Source organism: Nicotiana sylvestris, chromosome 4 (assembly GCF_000393655.2).
Source record: "Nicotiana sylvestris chromosome 4, ASM39365v2, whole genome shotgun sequence".
NCBI lineage: Eukaryota > Viridiplantae > Streptophyta > Magnoliopsida > Solanales > Solanaceae > Nicotiana > Nicotiana sylvestris.
The window spans coordinates 177,158,127-177,180,310 of NC_091060.1; the positions used below are offsets into that span (position 1 = coordinate 177,158,127).

General features: G+C 37.2%; 1 protein-coding gene across 1 annotated transcript; it reads left to right on the forward strand.

Annotated features, from left to right (window-relative positions):
- The first annotated feature begins 424 nt into the window (after positions 1–424).
- On the forward strand, positions 425–18,090 carry LOC104224278 (FKBP12-interacting protein of 37 kDa-like). Its single transcript, XM_009775897.2, has 14 exons — positions 425–939; positions 7,351–7,393; positions 7,482–7,543; positions 10,426–10,493; positions 10,597–10,633; positions 11,620–11,707; positions 12,234–12,298; positions 12,387–12,464; positions 13,130–13,177; positions 15,507–15,560; positions 15,908–16,069; positions 16,253–16,322; positions 17,368–17,423; positions 17,520–18,090. Exons 1-14 carry the CDS (start codon positions 934–936, stop codon positions 17,685–17,687), a joined length of 1,005 nt encoding a protein of 334 aa, XP_009774199.1. The 5' UTR covers positions 425–933; the 3' UTR covers positions 17,688–18,090.
- Positions 18,091–22,184: the final 4,094 nt, after the last annotated feature.

Here is a 22,184-nt window from a genome sequence, read left to right on the forward strand (position 1 = left end):
ATTTTACTCTTTTACTTTATTTTATTACAAGAAAAATAAAAATTACAAAAATGACTCATTTTTACATTCTTAGCTTTTAATTTTGGATTATTAAGTTTTCTTTTCTAATTTAGGATCAATTAATTTTTATAAATATTATAGTTATATAATTAGCTTAATTTTACAATTTGAATTGATTTAGGGATTTAATTTAGGTTTTTAATTAATTAAAGAAAGAAAAGAAAACAAAAAGAAAAGGAAATTAAAAAGCTTGGTCTTACATTCGAATTTGGGCTATGTAACGAGTGAACCCAAATCTTTCAATACCCGTTCTTCGCTTAAACTAGCACTTCTCCTTACCCAGCCCAAACGGATCGACCTGACCCGACCCGACCCAACATCCTAGACCTAGGAGAACAAAAAATCAGACCTGGACACATTTTTTGGGAGCGCCGCAGAAGACCAAAAAACGACCCCCACCCCCCTGATTTTCATCTCCTTCACCCCACCCCATCTCCAGATTTCAACGCTGCTTCTCCCACCAAGCAGCAACCTGCATCAACTACAGATACCACAGACCCCTCCACGATTCTATTTCTTCTTGAACTCAACGAACGACCATCCCCTCTCTGGACCTGAAGACCGATTCTTCTTCAACACAAATCAAAAACGCCCAAGTATGAGCATCACCTTCTTCAGCGTTTGAATAGAGCCGGTGACTCCTCCCCATCGCCGCAAATTTGAAAACAGCCCAACCTTCACCCATCTCCAGCCACTTCACAAACCAGTAGCCCGCCGGAAATCCAGCGGATACAGTGACGGAAACGTGAGAAGGGAGCGGAAACAGAGCCGTTGAGGTTGTCATCGAGGTTTTCCAGTCCAGTCCTTGTTGCCGATTTACGACGAGGTTGTTTGTTCAAGCGTTAATTCTGAGATTCGAGGTTGTCTGTAGCAATGAAGGTTCATTCTTTACCCCATTTTATCTCCAGTTCATTTTACTAGCTTAGTAAATAATTTTGGGTGAGACTTTTCCGTGATCTTTTGATCCTCAACTGAATTAGTTCATTGGGAGTTATGTGATTGTCTTGACTTTCTTTATAAGACTTTGCTGAAATATTTAGATATATTCATGATAATAATCTCATGTCGGTTTGGTTCAAATTAGGTGCCTTATGCAACTGTTAAGTTAGTCTTTGAATTCGTTAAGATAGATAGTAAATTTTTAGTTATTGAGGTGTAAATGAAAGTTGCATCTTTCGGAATATAAGTATTAGAGACAAAATAAAAAGACTTGGCTTCAAAATCTGTTACTGTTTCGATTCATTAGTCAAGATTTGGCTATCGATTAGTGTAAGCTTGCTGTAAAAATGAGCTTTGGAATAATAGGTTTGGGGTTTGATTTGCATTTTAGAGAAGAAAGCATATTTGTTTTTTTAGGCAAAAGATTAGTGATTTATTAGTTTACTTTCCGCACGATTAATAATAATTGTCATAGCTACGGGTACTGCTCCCCTGACGTAGTTGTGATGCTTAATTTTAAAATTCGGGATACATTTATGTGACCTGGCCACACTTTAAGTTTTTTTTAATAAAATAGACACGTTGTGGATCGTGGGTATGGTTTCCGTGACATGATTTGCAAACGTGTAATCAGTAATTAATTGTATAACAAGTGGATTATTAAAAGCGGTTAAAAGGAATAAAAATGCACATAGGTTTCAAAGATGTTTTAAAATCAAATAAATAAGCCAATAATAACAGTTGAGTGACCGTGCTAAAACCACGGAACTCGGGAATGCTTAACACCTTTTCCCGGGTTAACAAAATTCCTTACCCGGATTTCTGTGTTCGCTGACTATAAAGCAGAGTCAGACTTTCCTCGATTTAGGATTTAAAACCGGTGACTTGGGACACCATAAGTTATTCCAAGTGGCGACTCTGATTTTAAATAATTAATCCCGTTTTGATTGTCAATTAAATTGGAAAAAACTCCGTTACACCCCTTCCAGGGTGGGAAAAGGAGGTGTGATAGGGGATATGGATGGAGATGTTGTGAGAGAGTTACTACATTATCATGCCCAGTAATGGTGTTGAGCTTATTTTGACACTGTTTGCAAGAACATGGCAGTGGACAATAACTTCACAGAGTCATTCAATGCATGGATCTTGGATGCAAGGTGTAAATCAATAATCAAGATGTTGGAAGACATTAGAGTTAAGGTTATGACCTTATTGAGAGAACATGAAGATCAAGTGAAGTCATGGACTCATGACTTCAGTCCACAAAGCATGAAATTGTATGCTGATTATTTGAAGATTGCTCACACATGTGTGGTTTACTTTAATGGAGATGCTTGTTATGAGATTAGAGAAGGAGCAGATGAACATATTGTCAAAATGGAAGTGAAGCAATGCAGTTGCACGCAATGGCAACTCTTAGGAATACCATGTCCTCACATAATCAAAGCAATAATATACAAGAGAAATGACCATTTGGAGCAAATGCATTGGTGGTATAGCAAAGAGACTGCTTTAAAGACTTATTCACATAAGTTGCAGCCTGTTAGGGGTGAGAAATTCTAGAAAATAGACCCATCACTGGCCATGGAACCACCACATTTGGTGAAGTTAGCTGGCAAGCCTAAATTGAAGAAAAATAGGCAAAAAGATGAGGCAAGCAAGAGACAAGGTGAATGGTCTCCTTCAAGGAAAGGAATAACCTTGAACTGCAGCTGCTGTGGAGAACCAGGGGCGGCTCAATAAGTTTGGTGGCCTAAAGCCAAAATTTAATGTGAAGCCCTTTTTAAAAAGTCATATATATTTTTAGTTGAAGTAGATTTTTCTAGCTTTTTGAGAATAAAATTACTTAAAATTTTTCGCATAAATCATTTAATCTCTCATGTGCAGTATGAACTTAAGTAATAGAACATGATTCAAGAAGTTGATAACTTTGTATTTAAAGAAATTTTTAATGTTTCAATATACTTGTTGCAATGATAAAAACATGAGGAAAAAATAGAGTTTAAAAGTGCATTACATATTTTCTAATGATTAATGTAATCCTTTTTTTATATAAAATATTTTACTTTTCTACTTTGAAATACTTAATATTTTCTTAAAAAGATTTGGGGCCTAAGAGTTGTGGTGAGATGGATAGCATATCTCCTTCTTTAATCGGAAGTATTCAGTTTCAGTATTTGGAATGAAAAAAAATCCCTTATAAGGAGCTGTCTTTAATGGATTTTACACGGTACGAATTTGAATTAATCGATGCCCCAAATTAAATATCGGACATCAAATAAGAATTGGGAAACAAAAGTTGGGGCCCCCAAAATTATGGGGCCTAAAGCCACTGCTTTAGTGCCTTTACCCTCTGGCCGCCCTTGTGGAAAACCAAATCATAATGCAAGAGGTGTACAAAGGTGATTTGTCACTCTTTATTAGTCGTTAACAATAGACTTTATTATCTAACAATTTGTTAATTATTTATGACAACCATCTAGTGCACAATTTAAAGGAAAGCAGACAATGAAAAGGAAAAGCACCGTAGATTATGAAGACATTGGTGAAGAAATACCATTATCAGGTCCTAACAATCTCAAAATAGTCAAGTCTCCAGTAGTCCACTTGTGTTCATTCCTACCCCAACTGTTTTGATAGCATTTCATCTCTCCGAGATGTTATTAGTAGGAGACCTTTACCTCCACAATTTGCAGATGAAGAAGACCCTACTATAAGGCCAAAAATTATTTCAGAGACAAGGACAAGGCTTCAGGTGGGACAAGAAACAAGTCTTCCATCTATGACAAGATTTATCCCTGTAAGAGATAGTTCAACTGGTGTGGGTGATCCTTCAAATCTTCCCTACTCACCAACATGATTCATATGGAAGGGAAAAGAGGCTGAAACTAGCAACCAGCTGGAGATGCATGCTCAGAAAAAAATTGGAAAATTGCAGGCAAGAAAGGGAAAGAAGAGTACTATGCTGGAGTAATGTGAAGTAGGTTTTTGGAGTAATGGTTTGGGACTTACTTTTTTGTCAAAATAATTTGGTTGGTGATGCAATTTACGACTTCTGCCAGTACATTTACTACTACTCTTGTTTTGCTAGGTTGGTGATGACAGTTGGATGCCATAGTATGACTTAGATGGTAACTTCTTTTGAGGTTATAATTAGGGGTGTCAATGGATATTCGAAAACCGACTAAATCGACCGAACCGTACCGTACTGAACCGATTTTTATGTTTCTTTTTAAGAAACCATAGGTTTTTATATAGATCTATAACCGCACCAATAATTAGGGTAATACCGAACCGTACCGAATAAATTTTACATGTGGAAAATATATTTATTTAGTAAGTTTAAAAATAATAATGCATTAAATTTTCTTTGGGCCTTGAAATTATAAAAACTATTACAAGCCAACAAGTAATTAAACTCAAAATACTAATTCTTAAAACCTATTATGCTACTTCTACTTAAACTAAGTTATTTCAAGTATCTCTATTAGCAAGACACAAAGTATTCTAACGATTATGAGTAGCAAACTATAATGTATTGAATATGTTTTCTTTCATATAATTTAGATTTATCTTTTTGAATATTTAATCTTCTATAGACTTTATTCTTGAGTCCCAACTTGGTATATTTTTCAACCCGTGTGATTTATATTTTCTTTGCTTTGTTTGATTTCTTTTACATTGTTGTAGAATAGTTGATGGATCTATACTCTAGCCATCTTTCTTTTTTCTTTTTTAATTCATCACCCTTTAAACAGTAAAAATATCTAGAGAGTTTTGCTAAGTCCTCTAAAAGAATGTATGTTATTGCATTCTAATTCTATTAGTGAATTTTACATGATATTAAAAAAATACCGAAAATTAACCGAACAGTACCGATACCAAAGAGAAACCAACATGATTGGGACGGTTTCGAAAAGTCTAATTTTGGTTATACATAATAGAATAACCGAAAAATTGGTATGGTACAAATTTTATAAAATAATCGGCCGAATCGAACCATTGACACCCCTAGTTATAATATAGCATCCGTATGTCAATTTAAATGTACCTTAACAATTAATTTTTTAAATTAATGGTAATAGTTATTTAATCCACTTGTTATGTAGTTTTAATATCATGTTATATGTATCGACCCGTTTATGTGAATCTTAGCTATTGTTGAACAACCCAAATTTGGATGTTTTTTATCTAGTTGGATACTCAGATTTGGATGTTTTAATAGATGAGAATCTTCAAACAAATGCAATAGCAATACATGATTTAGCTACTGTAATAGCTTCACCAGATAATCTTTTGATTTGTTCTCAAATTTTACTCCAAAACAGACAATTGCCGGTTCTAAACACACTATTTTAGCAGTGAAGATAGGTGGTGCAAGGACATTTAATTTCATCTTTTACCCAACAAAATAACATACAATACATTGCTCTAAATATCCCAACCTAACTAAACTTCATAATACAAAATACCACAACACTAGATATCATTTAATTCATCAAACAAGCTGCAACTAAGGTGTACCAAATAGGACCCATGATATCAAAATAACTAAGTTCATTTTCTTGGAATTGGTCCTTTCCAATTGATTTGTAGCCCCCATTTCTTCAACTTTAATCTTCAATAAGTCCTTCTCGAGATAAGCCACATCCAATATCGACTTCAACATACTTGTTTTGGTCTCTCCAATTTCAATTATAGCCTCCATTGCTTCAATTTTTTCTTTTAATTTCAACCTTAGCTGCATCCAATTGCGACTTCAACTTGCAAATAACAGTCACAACTCTGTCCCATAATACTTCATCAACCCATTCGAAATAACCACACGAAGTTTTCTGGAAAAACAATTCAAATGATTTCAATCTAGAAAAGAATTGAACAATCACAACATGATAATTATATAAATTAACTCACATCAGGTTTAGGACATTTGTAGAATCTCCGACCAGCGTTGCAAGGAGTGTAAGCGGTAAAGTAGTGGGCAGTCCTACCGCATAAACACCTCCTCTTCGAACCAACTTCTTGAGACGAACAACTATCTTGTGACATTGTTTAAATTAAATGACAGATTTACGGGAACAAAAGTGAGAAAATTAAATGATCTTCTTGCAATAACAGATGGAGCAAAACAAGAAGAAACCAACTACAAATTTATTATATCATAATAATAGCAATCCCTTGTGTGATTGAATAGTATATCAAGAATACAAATAACTAATAACTAATATATAATAGTACATGACAGTACAAATAACTACTACAATATACTATAAATTTAGGGGTGACAAATGGGCGGGTTGGGCTGACTTTGGGCGGGTCAAGATGCGTTAGGTCAATAAATGAGTCATTGCCCAACCCAGCCCAAAGTGTACTCAAGCTAAGATGGGCTGGGTCAAGATGGCTAAACAATGGGTCATAACCCAACCCGCCCAACTTGACCCATGTTTTAGAACAATGCTCATCTTGCATAAAAAAATCTTTTACTTTAAAATGTGTAAGTTGAAATTTTTTTGGGGGTTGGGGTAGGGGTAGGGGTAGGGGTGGAGTGGGGGGTGAGTAGTGTGAGTGGTGCAAAAAAACAAAAAAAAACAGAAAATAGAAAATTAAAAAAAAAAGTAAAATATTTATTTTTGAGAGGTTTGCGGGGGTGGGGGTGTGGAGAGGAGTGGATGCAGAAAAAAAAAGAAAAGAAAATTGAGAATACAATTTTTTTTTGAGGGGAGGGGGTTTTCACGGGGGGAGGGTTGGTGCAGGAAAAAAATAGAAAATTAAAAATACAAAAAATAAAGTAAAATTTTTTTAGTGGTGGGGGATTTTGCAGCGGGTGGTGGAGGTGGGGGTGAATGGTGCAGAAAAATAAAATAATATAAAATTGAAAATACAAAAAAAAAGTAAAATTGGGGCAGCTAAATAAATTTCTATATAAGTTGGCTAAAATATTTATAACCTAACCCATTAATTTCTGGGCGGGTTAAATGGGTTTGGGCTCAAATTACCACCCCTAACTATAATAATACACGGGCAGGAATAACTTTTCTCCGAAATAAATTTGGTTTGGACGCAAAAGTAGAGAAGCCACGTGCAAGTTGTACTAAGGAGGAGATAAAACCGGACGCAGCAAATCATTCCCCCTCCTTCCCCTGCACTTTCACTGAAGCCTCCGCTTAGGGTTCCAAATTTAACTCCAGAACTTTTAAATTGATTACGCAAATGGCATCCCATAACCACCTGGACGATGTAACTTTTTTTTTTTCTATTTCAATTTCTAAGGTTTTCTTGTCTAATATTATTTACTTATATTCCTGTATACAATACAATGTTGAAGAATTTTCGTTTTTGGGAAATTGTTAGGACATCGATTTTGGTGGAGATTTCGCCGGCTCTAGGCATTCAGGTTTGCTCATTCTTCCCTTCCGTTTCACCTTTACTGCAAGCCTTTTTGGTATATTTCTCGCCTTTTAACACTTTAAGACGTGATTTAGGTACCAAAAGAAGCTTTGGAGACCTTGACGATGATGAAGATGATATTTTTGGCTCTAAAAAGGTGCTCCCTTTCTTGTTTTGTTTTTACTTAATGTAATTTAGGCTGTCTTGACAACCATACTAGCAAACCAACTATGGTTCTAGGAGAGAAGAATAGTCAAAGTGCGGTTTGATGAATTGGAGAAATCGGAGACGACCATAGTTTCGTTTTGGTTTAGCGTTGGATTTCTAAGTATTGATAGTGACCATGAGACTGCCATTAACTTCATTTTAATTACCAATGTAGAAAAATACAACTTTCTGGACATGATTTACATGCTTGGAAGTTTGTGTGGCCTTAGCTAAGTTAGATGATAACCTTGTGGGTGAGTGAAGTAAGGAGATTGTGTCTTCTGAGAGAAAAGTTTATGCAATTTCTGTGCAGTGTTGCTGTAATAAGATGTTGGTAAAATTCCTTTCAATTTTTTTACGATGTTGGTAAAGTTGGTTATTCCTAACTTGCTAAACTGCTAAGTATTTTTTAACGACCGAGAAATCCTCTGATTCAGCTCTAAAACTTGGGGATAATGGTCTTCCGCTCTATGACTTGGGGATAATGGATTTGATGCAACCGTTGTTAAGAAATTTTCACCGGGAATTATATGATTAAATTATTTTGTGCTCACTAGAATTAGAAGACCGCAATGTTATATGGTAGGGAATTTTGTGTCGTTAAAGTCCAACATATTCACAGGATGGGTATTGTAGATGAGAATGGTTAGATGGATGCGTGGATATGCAAAATTAGATAAGACTAAAAATGACCACATTCCCCATAATGTGCAAGTATCACACATTGAGGATAAAACGAGAAAAGGTCACTGGAGATGGTATGGTCATGTCCAACGTCGGCTTACAGATGCACCGCTCCCTCCGCTCCCTGGGAATGAACCTTTAGTTTGCAAATTTATTAAAAGGGAACAAGGTAGGCCTAAAATTACATGGAAGGAAATTATCTCAAAAGAGTTGCAATTCATTGGAATCAATGCGGATTAGCTAAAAATAGAGCGCAATGGACGAAAAAGATCCATGTAGGTGATATATACTAGTTGAGGTTTTAGTCTTGTTAGTACGTTTGTATTGAACATATGCTTTTTTAGGAGTATTTTGACCTTATCGTAGATTTATATGCCAATAAAAATATAGAAAACTTTTACTACTACTACTACTACTACTACTATTTATAAATATATTTGGCTAATTTTTCACTATTATGTTTATTTGGCAAAATAAATAAACAAACACTTAAAGTTGGTCCCAAATGTCACTTGAATACTCCAACTTATCCAATGGCATCTAGGATTAGATTATTTTATGTGGGCCCCATACTACATTTTTCTTTTTTTTTTCCCACAATATTTCCACCTCATCAAAATTTCATCTCCTCCAACAACCTTTCTCACAGCACTACTCCACCATCTTCTGCCGTAAATCTACCACCTCTCTTTCAATCTTGACAAAATAAATCAATAGCGACTACAATGCCATAACAATTCGGTGAGAACCATAGCATCATAACCCAAAAGCATAGGACAAAATGATAGAGGAAGCACACCGGAATGGTGGCGACGAGGCAAAGCAAAAAACGGAGCACCGACAGCTATACACCATTCACTGACGACATTGCTTCCATCTCCGGTTGACACATATTGGAGAAATTGAAGCAGATTGACTCAAATCTAGTCTTCTGAAAAGTACATATGTACAAGTAATCTGCATCATGCTTTCAGAATCGGGCTTGAATTTTTTTTTTATGGTGATTCGACTTCAGATTTGGAGCTAGATTATTCGCTCATCATCTTTTGGCTATTGCCTTTATAGTGTTGGGGCTAGAATTTAAAAATGGTAGAAAACGAAGATAAATCAAATGGGAGAAAATGTAGATGGGGACGGAGGGGTTTTGTTCTGGCAACAAGAAGAACTTGGGGGTAGGGGAGTGGAGTTTGTTTTTTAACGTTTTTTTTTGTTATATAGTTATTGCAAATTCTTTTTTATGATATGTGGCAATTTTTTTAAAATGGCACGTGTCATCATGCCATTTGGTCATTTGACACGTCACCCATGACGGGCCTTCACGTGTGGGATTTGACGGATTTAGGTGTCCACGAGATACACTGAGGGCAAGTTGATGTGTCTAGATAATTATTGGGTAAGTTGAAGTGTTCAACTGGTAGTTGGGGCTAACTTTAAGTGTCTGTTTATGTATGTATTTAATCTTTTTATTTAGTTTGATAATGACATGAGTTAAACTTAAATGGGGTACATGGTCAGTGATGATTTATATAACCCACCCCAACTTGTTTGGGACTGCGTCATAGTTGTTGTTATAGTAAAATTAGTATAAAATATAGAGATTGAGGGGAAAATTCAATAGGGTACACGAGAAGTTGACTGCTCATAATTACTCTCCTTGTTAAATTTATAAGATATACTCCATCCGTTTCAATTTATGTGAACCTATTTCCTTTTTAGTCCGTGCCAAAAAGAATGACCTCTTTCCCTATTTGGAAACAATTTACCTTTATGCAATGATTTATAGCCACACAAAATATATGTGTTTCATTTTACACCACAAGTTCAAAAGTCCTCTCTTTTCTTAAACTCCATGCCCAATCAAATGAGTTCACATAAATTGAAACGTAGGGAGTACTTCTTTTGGGACATTGCAAAATGTTTAACATAATAAGGTGCAGTTTCTGATACGGTCAAGGATTCAAATCCTTCAAGAATATTGAACTTGGACTGATGTCCAAGGTTTTTTCTAGAACAATTTTTACCACTATCTTTCACAATTTCTCACATGATAGGTGGGTTGCTCTCTTAAGCTTAATCATATTAAACTAATATGTGTCCTAGGGACCTATTAGCAAGTTAATATTTATCATTTACTCCTTTCAATACTAGGATAACTTGAAAGTAGAAGAAACAGCACCCGGTGTGGCGACAGGGATGATCTTGTCTCTTCGTGAGAGGTATGGTAATTTGACCCTTATTCCATATTTGTAAACTTTTTTTTGGATTTAGTTGCTTATGTTTTGCCACTTTCTCACTGTCTTTTGTGCTTTGACATTGCAGTCTACAGGACTGTAAGGACACCCTTGCATCATGTCAGGTGTGTATCATTTTAGATTTTGTTTTTTGTTTTCCTTGGTTATATTCAAAACGACCTATCATCCTTTGATTTCAACATTACATATTGATGCCATGTGATTTTTTTTTTCCCTTGTTTATTATCAGAGCCTAGAAATCTAGATATTTTTTCCCCGCTTGTAGTATGTTGGATTATCATACTTTATCTCAGTTAATATTGACAATATAGGATTTTAATTAGCTTAGAAATAAATCTTCACTGTTCCTTGAGCCGATGATTTATCAGAAACAACCTCTCTATCTCTATAAGGTAGGGGTAAGGTCTGCGTACACTCTACCCTCCACAGACCCCATTTATGAGATTACACTGGGTTTGTTGTTGTAATTAGCTTAGAAGTAAGAGCATATAGTGCCTTTCATGGGAAGTTGTTTTGTTCTTTCTCTGATACTTTACTCAATTCGTTCTTAAATTCATTTTAGATGCTTTCATAGTACAGGATAAGATCTCTTTCTTCTTTTGCCTCCTAGATAATAATATGCTTTAACAAACATGTTGCCTTGATGGTGAATATTTATGCGCGGACTCTCCAAAATGCTGCCAAACCCGTGTCTGATCCTCCAAAACACTATTTGGAGGATCCGACATGCACCCGACGGCATATTTGGAGAGTCCAAGCAGCATAATTGGTGATAATTTACTTACAACCTGTCTTTTCATCAGCATAAATAGTTCTTCCCTCTCCAGCCTGCTCTTTTGATTTGAACTCATACATCCTTAAAATGTCCGAGGGGCTAAGATTTCTAATTTCACAGTTTTCATAGTCTTCTTTTGGTGTTTCTGTGTCTTCCTAGATTCTTATGCTAACACTAATTTGTTCAAGCTTTGTGTGGGGATTTTTTGGATTCACAGCACACTTAATGGAGCCTGAATTATGCTGTTGAATGACCAAATTTCTGATTGAAATGGCTTAAATTAATTACTGACTCGACTGTTTATGTTTGTTTCAGACAGAACTTGAAGCTGCAAAATCTGAAATACAAAAGTGGCGGTCTGCGTTTGAAAAGGAGTCTTTCATACCACCTGGCATGACACCTGGTATGTCCTTTTCAGCATCGTTGTACTGTGACTTATAATCCTGTTTCTCTTCGTCTGGTCTTTCTTTTTGACATCTTTGTGTTTGCCCAGTTGCTGTTGTTTGTTTGACTCATACATGAAAGAAAAATTACATCTTTAATTCCCTCTGTCCCATTTGATATGTGATATGGTTTTGAAAGTGTATGGAATTTATGGGAAAGTTTGACTTTTTTCTTGAAGTAATAGGAGTAGTAACTATTGTGATGCTTCCACCATCATATCATTGCTTAAAGTTGAAATTTTCAAAATGCATCTGTTATCATTTGTGCCCCTCCCCCAGGTAGGGGTAAAGTCTACGTACACTCTACCCTCCCCAGATACTACTAGTGGGATTCTATTGGGTTGTTGTTGTTGCATCTGTTATCATTTGCAGTGTCGCGTTCAACATTTGGGGTCGCCCTTAGAATGAAATGTTTCTTTCATGTTAATTGAGATGGAGGGAGTAACTTCTTCCAATAAGGAGAATTAACTGTACTCTTATTTGCAGAACCCAAGTTTGTGGTCAGTTATCTTCACAACCTCAAATCATCAGAGGAGTCATTGCGTGAACAGGTTTTGAATTATTCCTCTTTATTTGCTCACTGCTAATAAAATTAGTGAAACTTTTTTCTAATCATTTTCTCATCTTTGCAATCTGTAGTTGGAAAGAGCAAAGAAAAAGGAGTCTGCATTTATTGTGACATTTGCCAAAAGAGAGCAGGAGATAGCAGAGTTGAAGGTAAAGTTGTCCGTGGCCATCAAAAGATAAATTGCATCTGTTACATATTTATTTCGAACTATCATGTATGCGTTTGGTTTTCATTGCTGCTCTCTCAACAAAATTAGGCAGGATATTTGGAGAAACATGTTATCTTAGTGTATGGCGAAAGAAACATATATGGAGCAAAAGAAAATAGTTTCACTACAAAAATGAAAATTGAGTTGGTTGAAAGGTATCCGAGTTTCCAGCTGTAAATTGCTTACTCTGAGAAAATCTCTCGTCCTTATGGTGCACAATGAAGCTAGCCTACATCTTAGGGTAAACATGCCTACTGCTAGTAAGGTGATTGAAGAGATCCATTTTCTAATCAATATTAACAATATTATGACAAGATCAAGTTCAATGCGCTTATGTTATGAAATCTAGTTTTATCCTTGACAGCTGATCATATGTCATGCCTTTCTTCTTTTTGGGTGAGGGTGGGGAAGAAGACGGTACAATGTTGCTGAATGTTGAGTGTTAATTTTTATGACCCTTTTTGTGAATGCATAGAATGTTGGGTTCTTTTCCCCTTATCTTTAGTTGCTTTTATTTTTAAATGCATATATCCAATTCATAGTTTTCTCCTTATGTATTGCTGGTCAATTCTTTCTTCTTACTTTTCTTATTGGTAAATGTTTTAGTCTGCAGTTCGGGACCTTAGAGCTCAACTCAAGCCGCCGTCAATGCAGGTAGTAATAGTATCTTTTCTCACCCATAGATCTGCTGTCTGCGTGCTCTATAATATAAATGCCGAAAAAGATGTAGCATATTGTATGTAGCTTGTTTCTCTATCAAACGTTAAGTTGCTTGGTACAGATGTAGCATTTTAGGAGTTCGGTTAGACTTTTGATTATGATGTCATTGGATGCTGCTTGATGAGTTATGGGGAAGTAAAGAATTTAACCTGAATGTTGCTGAAATCTAAAAGAATGTTCAAGATAGTTTGATGTGTATTATGGAACTGTCAACCGAGGGAAGTTAGTTTTGCTCTACTCCCACCTGGCTACCCTCTAACAAAAATAGAAGTCCCATTCCTCTCTTGGGGTTATTTTTGATGTAGAGTTTCTTTGTATATGGAGGAGGGTGGTATTTTTCCTACCACAGGTTACATTAGTTTCATCCCACCTCATTTTTTTTCCGAATTGTGTCTTGGCTTAGTTTTGTCCGCCAAAACGAGGACAACGGCCACCTAGATCTCAATTTTTAAACTTCCTTTTTCTTTTTGGTTCATTTGGTTGTTGCTTTGCTAATTTTATGCCGTTTGCTTAAATAATACACTTTGTTAGCTGGTGCACCTTCATGTGTAATTTTGGATACATTCGAGAGAGTATTAACTGCTTGATTTACTTAAAGAAGGTGCTTCCAGTTATGAAATCTTAATTCCAACTCCAATCCAATTATCAACTTTATCCACGTATTGGTCTGAGAATACAATCCCTTTGTTAACACTAGTGCTATGGTGTGAAGGCTCTAGAATATCCCCCCCCCCCCCCCAATATACTCGGTATGCTAGAAACCTTTTAAGATAATTCAACTTTAAAGTCTTTATTTTACCTTTAATGAAAAGCTTTATAATCATACAAATGTCATAATCCCACAAAGCTTTTACTCCTTAAGCATTTAAGACCACAAGTTTCAAAAGTCTTCTATTTTTTTATTAAACTCCGTGCCGAGTCAAACTACCTCATCTAAATTGAAACCGAGTAGTAATTAAGGTTGTAAATTGTAAGTTACCAAGGGGAATCGTGAATGGAAATGGTTTAATTTGTGTTTCTATTTGTTGAATGTTGATACATTTGATGCGAGGAAAGAGAACTGAAGGGTAAGAACAGCATATAGTTAACATGAAACCGCCCTATAAGATAGAACTGCTTAGGAACTGCAAAATGGTGGCCTGGACCTCTTATCTCCTTGAATCATTGTGCCTAATTCTAATGTAGATCCTACTAGCTAAGTTTGGATATTTAATCTTTTCAAAAAGATTTAGTCCTCAGTGGGCACTTGTTCTACTATCTATACTCCTAATTAAGGGACAGATATATTCTTACTGTGTCACAATTTGTGAAACTGACACTATTTTGTCTATTGGAAACAATCTCTTTGCCCTTCCAGAGTAGGTGTAAGGCTGTGTACATCCTACCCTCCCCAGACCCCACATGTCGGATTACACCGGGTTGTTGTTGTTGACGCCCTCATAATCACACTTATAAAAACTCAGAGATGTTAAGATTGTTATTGTATTTAATGGGTGGTGATTTCCTTGTTGTTTAACTCTGCTTTGACAGTTATGCTCAGTCACATAAGTTCAACCTATATTTTAAAGTTTATATTCTTTCCTAGACCTTGAAGGTGAGCCTTGGCGTAATTGGTAAAGTTGCTGCCATGTGACCCGGAGGTCACGGGTTCATGCCGTAGAAACAACCTCTTGCAGAAATGCAAGGTAAGACTGCATACGATAGACCCATGTGGTCCAGCCCTTCCCCGTACCCCGCGCATAGCGGGAGCTTAGTGCATCGGGCTGCCCTTTTATTCTTTCCTAGACCAAAATTATGCACACACCGGATGCCCCCTTAACTAGTTTCTCTAAGATTTGTATTCGAATTTGCTCAATGATGCCTAATAGATGTTCATGTTAGGTGAGAACAAATGGTACTAAGAAGAAAGTTTCAAGGAATATATAATTAGTTCCATTAATTTCCAGAAATCTTGACGTTGCAATGCCAGATTTATGGAATAAAACCCTTTCTGTTTTTTTTTTTAAAATTCTTCATGTTCTTTTTTATCTTTTTTTTTTCCTTCTCAGAGCAGCACTATGATTTGCTGAATACACCTTTGCAGCTTTGTGTTCTTTTCTGCTATGATATGCATCTGCACTGAGTGCTCTCTCTCTCTCTTTCTCTCTCTCATCTTATACCATAACGTTTCAAAAAAAATTGGGTTAACATTTGCTTTTAATCTCTTTGTTGGTGGTTCACTTTTTGCTCAGTTTCCTTATTCTTTTGGGGGGTATATTAACAGGCACGGAAGCTATTGCTAGATCCAGCAATTCATGAAGAGTTCACTAGACTGAAGGTAAGTTCTGGACTTTGATTTTAATTTCAAGTTGAAATGTACATAGAGGAATTTGATACACTTATTTAGTGGTTAACTTCGTTATGCTTCCAAGTCTCTATGATGGTTGGCTGGTATTCGTTATTTACTGGGGGCAGTGTTCTGTTGGTGACATAGTTACTGGTTGCCTTTTGAATTGCTCTGTGAGCTCTGATGATGCATCCTTCTGCCAATGAATAAAGCATGTTGGTGCTTAAATTTTTGGATGGTTTTGTCATGTAATTTAGTTGACTTTCTCATTGTTCCTTCATGGGCTTGCTTGCCTGATTGCACGCTTGCTTACATCTATTCTTGTTTTGCAATACCAGAATTTGGTTGAGGAGAAGGATAAGAAGGTGAAGGAGTTGCATGATAACATTGCTGCAGTCAATTTTACCCCGCAAAGCAAAATGGGGAAGATGCTAATGGCTAAATGTAGGACGCTGCAAGAGGAAAATGAAGAGATCGGAAACCAGGCTAATGAAGGAAAGGTATTAGATGATTATTTTGATCAGTGAAGTGTGTAAAATATATAATTCATTTAGTTCACAACTGAATTTAGAGATGGAAGAGACTAGTCTATTCATAGGTTACCAAGTTGCTTAGCTTGGTTTTTCCAGGTTTGTACATCATACATGTGAGATGTTACAGATGGTCTATTTCTTCACTTGCAGATGCATGAATTAACAATGAAACTGGCTTTGCAGAAGTCTCAGAATGCTGAACTCAAAAGTCAATTTGAAGGTTTATGTTCTCTCAAGTTGCTTCATAAATACATCTCCGTTTGCCTTTTGATTGGGATAGGAATTTTTCGTTTGCTGCTTGTTGTATTGTGATTGACTAGTCGGTTTGATACAACAGGTTCCAGATATGATCAGTGTAATTGATAGGAATATTTGTGAGGATGTTTGGATTTGTTTTAAATAGGATGTTTATATTTGCTTTAAATGTTGAAACATTTGGTAATATTTGCATATACTCCTCTGGTTCATGACATTACATGAGTAAAGGCATACTCTTAGATTATGGTTCTTTGTGGAATTTAAATGCTTCAGTGAGTATTGGAAAAGGAACTATACCACCATGATTCACATGCATATCTTCTCTGTACCCAGAAAGAAACCAGCTGCTGTCACCTGATATGTGTGGTTACCATATATCTGCATGCCCTTATTCATGCGACAGTAAAGTCATGCCAGACATAAGGCATGCTTTTACATAGAATTGAGTCATATCATAATCAGAGAGACCTGCACCATCCCCAACTGAGAAACCATTAATTCCTACACTGGTTCAGCCATTAACCTGCTCTTGCCAGTGCTCACAATTTGTTTGTAGATTAAATTAGTTTCTCCTTGCACTATGGAGAAACTGGGCTTTTGTATGGATGGGTCTTTATGCCTTCTGCCTTGGTTTCCATCTTCTCCCCCTAATATCTTGCCAACAGTGTAGTTTACTTCGGTTATGAGAACTTGTTTTAATGAAGTCGAAGCAGGTTGATGGTGGATTGTAGTATTTGACTTTTCACATTCATATAATTTGTGGGGAAAAAAGAAACATGACATAACTAGGCATCAAGCACCCTTGTTGCTTAAGGTATCTATATCTCTGCTAATTTTGTTGTAGAGTTTTCTTGACATGTGTTCATGTTACCTTTTTGCTCTCATCGGGATTCCTTTTTGTCTGACCTAACCTAACCAGTTTCAGTTGATTTGCCATCGTTATTGAGAATGCAATGATGAGTAGATTGATTCACTCAATTTCTAACAATTTTCATTCGCACTTGCAGGCCTGTGCAAGCAGATAGAGGGACTGACAAACGACGTGGAAAGATCAAATGAAATGGTGCTTTACACAGTTTCCATTTTATCTAGAGTGAGTCAGTATTAGGATGACTTTTGAAGAATGTGGAGTTTAATGCTTTAATTTTATTTGTCCTAGGTACTAATCTTGCAAGAGAAACTTGAACAGAAGGATGAAGAGATCAGTAAGCTGAAGGTAGAGCTGAATGAAAGAAACACAGTAATGGAGAAAACCGAATTAACTCCTGATAAAACTGCCAGTGACGAGGGAATGACAGCTACAGAAGCACAGGTAGAGAATGAGTAGGTAGGAATTAGACTAGTGCTATTTGTAGGTAACACATCTTATTTTTCCTTTCCAAAAAAAGTTTTGTTTGGTGAATGCGTTCGGGGCTTTACCTTCATATGTAAAGCTACTCTTTATCGATCAATTATTTATCCATAAATGGTACAACAAGGCAAACGGAAGATGAAGCCGCCGACCTGACAACAAGAACACTCATTTCCAAATGCTCTTGTAAAGTAACAAGGCATGACCATATCTACTCAACTGATAAGCTGCAGGCAGTCATACCAACTGGTAGCTGCAGTTCGTGTATTTAGTTCCCTATCCATCACACCAGCACCAGTATGTTCTATATTGCCCTTTTTTTGGGGTAACATTAGAGAAATGCAGAACATTTTTACAGGTACTAAGTTGCAATTTGGCCGATGTGTTATTGTGCGGCACTGTGAGTGTTGTTTGTTTTGTAAAGTGTAGCCAATCTTGCTGTGGCGAAGTGCATCGTTAAACCTCTCCACCTCGCTTTTTCCTCTTCAATTACGCAGTAAGCACGTTTCCTTTCAATATATAGAAAGACGACAATACTGCCTAACCGGCAAATGGGCTTCAAAACCAAATTGTCGTCCCGATTTTTGGTCATTATTCTATTGATTTTGATATTTCCGACAAAGATTAAACTAATTTACTAACAATATAATTTTGGAATTTCTAAAATTTTAATTTCGTCATATTAATAAAAAATTAAAAGTTTTTATTAATCAAAGCAACTTTACAACTTTATATTTGACACGATCCGGATTTTTCACCCTCGGGGTGAGAGCCCCGTTGTGCCCGGACCCGGCCGCACCACGAGGCGCTGTCTACGAGTCGGGTTGTTTGGGAATGCAGCCCAAATCGGGCGGTGAATTCCGTTCAAGGCTAAATACGGGCGAGGGGTCGATTTTTGGATTTTTGGGAAGAATGATTAGAAAGCTATAATTAGGCATTGGATTCGAATTGTTTAGAATTTATTGATGTTATGAAGTCGATTATGTATAGATACAATTGATTTTGAGCTGAATTAGAGAGGAAAGGCGGTAATTGAGGATTGAAGGAGCTCCGCTGAAAGTAGTAGTGAAGAGCTTGGTGAATCTGTCCAGTCTCCACAAAGCATCGGCAGACATAGCCGCTCCATCGCCGGTCTGGGCCACTACACCCGGCTGAATTGCCATCGCTGGCTGAACCGTTGGAACCTGAATCTGGGGAGCTATTCAACCATGAGAGCAGATATAGCAGAATTGACAGATCAAATGAATAGGATGACAATGAACCAGACACAACAAATGCAACATGTTCAACAAATGTCGATTTGAGGATACAGAGGCGGTGGTATTTGGAAATGAGGTAGGGTTAGGGTGTAGTTAGAATTAAAAAGGAAAGGAATTATGAGGGTCGTTGATCTAAAAGATCAACGGCCAGGATTTAGCGGGTCTTGGGTGGTTTAGGGTTTAAGGGTTTAGCGGCTTGGGGCTTGGGGTTTGCGTAGGTTGGTGAAGCTGAGGCATCGCGTGCGCGATGGTGGGGTCGCGTTCGCGAAGAAGAGTTTTGGTCAATGGAATTTTTGTGCTTCGCGAACGCGAGGCGTTGACCACGTTCGCGAAGAAGGAAATTAATATATATATATATATATATATATATATAGCGTGTTAAATATCATGATGTTGACAAGACAACTTTATGTCAGTTGGTCAGCTTTTTCAGTTCGATAAGACAACACACACATAACGTACTATCTAATGGCGCTATATTTTGCGTGTTAAATATCATGATGTTGATATATATATATATATATATATATATATATATATATATATATATATATATATATATGGGGGAAGGATTTGCCCTTGGTGATATCGAGGCCTTGGGTGGCATTAATTTCGGTCCTCAGTTCTCGTCCGGGGAGTTAAGGGACGCTCAGGACCTGAATGCTGCCAAAGTGGGGGGTCCTCTCAAAGGGGGAGGTGCGCTTGGCAACTTCCTTGATGAAGTTGACGATGCCAGCAAGGATATCGATCTCGATAGATGATATTTAAAGCGCTCTGCATTGGAGTCACTGCGGCCGCACTCGATTTAGTGCGGTCCGCAGAACCAAAGATCAGAGAAGTGCCAGTTTGGAGATTGAAGCCATATATATATATCTATATATACACACACACACACACACACACATATATATATATATATATATATATATATATATATATATTTATGTATCTGTCCAACATTTTCGCATCTGCAGACAATACTTTTCGCATTTGAGAGCCTGCATTAGCGAGAAAAATCACAACATTCATGGACTGTCTAAGATCACTACATACAAATGTCTGAAAGAAAGAAACTCCGTCTGTTTCGGTACAAGTGATAACAGAATCATAATAGTAGATAGAAGAGATGCCAGGCCTGCGGACGCCAGCAGGACTAGCTTGGGATCTCGGTGTATTAAAGGCTGGCTCCCGAACTACTGCTGCTGACCAAATGCTGCTCCGGTATCTGCACATAAGTGCAGAGTGTAGCATCAGCACAACCGACCCCATGTGCGAGGTAGTGACGAGGCTAGGACCAGACTCTAGATAAACCTATGAAATTATATATATATTTATACCACGGAAAAATAAACTAGAACAACAATTAAATCTAGGAAGGGGGAAACATGCTTCGGGGAGATAACAAATAAAACAAAATCTCAAGAGAATTATACAGAAACCAAAATTTAACTTCTAACAAGAATAAGGAAAACAAAGGCAGATTTAACTTTCGATTCACATCTCGTTGCAGGCGTGCAACCCGATCCCATTTCTCATATCTTGTGGTAGGCGTACCACCCGTTCTCATTTCATCATACCTTGTGGTAGGCGTACCACCCGCTCCCATTTCATTATATCTTATAGTAGGCGTACCACCCGCTCCCATTTCATTAAATCTCGTGGTAGGCGTACCACCCGCTCCCATTTCATTATATCTCGTGGTTGGCGTACCACCCGCTCCCATTTCATTATATCTTGTGGTAGGCGTAACACCCGCTCCCATTTACAAGCCAACACAAAATCACAAGGAATCCCGGCAAGGGAACAAAAGCAATATAATAACTTCCCGGCAAGGGAATAATAATATCAAAACAAACATCCCGGCAAGGGAGAATCAACTATACCAATCTTAACTCAACTCCTACTCAGCTCAATTAATATCAATACTCAATCATAAATAAAATCCCCGAAATTAAACTAAATCCTTGCTCAATATCGAGTATCATCAATTAAAGCATCCGTAGTATCATTTAAGAACACAACAACTATCAATTCAAGACTCACGGTCATGCTCGACACCAACGTATAGATACTCGTCACCATGCCTATACGTCATACTCAACAAGAAGCAATTAGCAAATAGAACACAACTCCTAATCCCTCAAGCTAAGGTTAGACCGAACACTTACCTCAAACTTCCACGGCCAACGCAATCCTCAAAAATTGCCTTTCCTTTTGAATTTGGCTCCAACACAATCGTATTTATGCGTAATCGATTTAATAATATCAATAAATGCTAAACAATTCAATTCCAAAGCCTAATTATAGCTTTCTAGTCATTCTTCCCAAAAATCCAAAAATCGACCCCGAGCCCGCTTGGTCAAAACACGAGGTTCGGACCAAAATCAAATCACCCATTTACCCACGAGCCCAAATATATAATTATTTTCAGAATTTGACCCCAAAACGAGGTCTTAATCACAATTAATCAAAAAGCCCTAAATCTACCCAAATCCCTAATTTTCTACCCTTATTCACATGATTTAAGCCTAGAAATCTAATGGGTGTTCATGGAAATTGAAGAAAATGAGTCTAGGATTACATATCTATGAACTTGTGGTGAAATCCTCTTTCAAAAATCGCCCAATTTGAAGTTAAGATGAAGAAGTTATGAATTTTAAATAAATCCCGAAATGCTTCTGTTTCTGGTCTTTTAAAATAGCTGGGCAAAATTGCCCTTCGCGTCCGCGACAGGTACTTCGCGTTCGCGATGGGTCAGGCTGGATAAGACTTCGCGTTCGCGGACAATGGCTCGCGTTCGCGTGCAAAGGATCGCGTTTGCGATGAACAAATTGGTGACCCCTCCCCTGAACCTTACGCGTTCGCGAGTGCAAGGACGCATTCGCGAAGGGTCTCCCCCCTCATCTTCGCATTCGCGTCTCAATCTTCGCGTTCGCGAAGAAGAAATTGGGCACCTGGGATAATTGCCTTGCGCGTTCGCGAGAGGGACCACGCGAACGCGAAGGGTAAAATCCCTGGGCACTGAACAACAAAACCTGCAACATTTCCTAAGTTAAAAACCTCCCTAACACATCCGAAACACGCCCGAGCCCTCGGGGCTCCTAGACAAACATACGTACTAACTCAACAATATCATACGAACTTACCCGTGCGATCAAATCGCCAAAATAACCTCAATAACAACGAGTAAATCCTCCAAATCAAAGAACTTTTC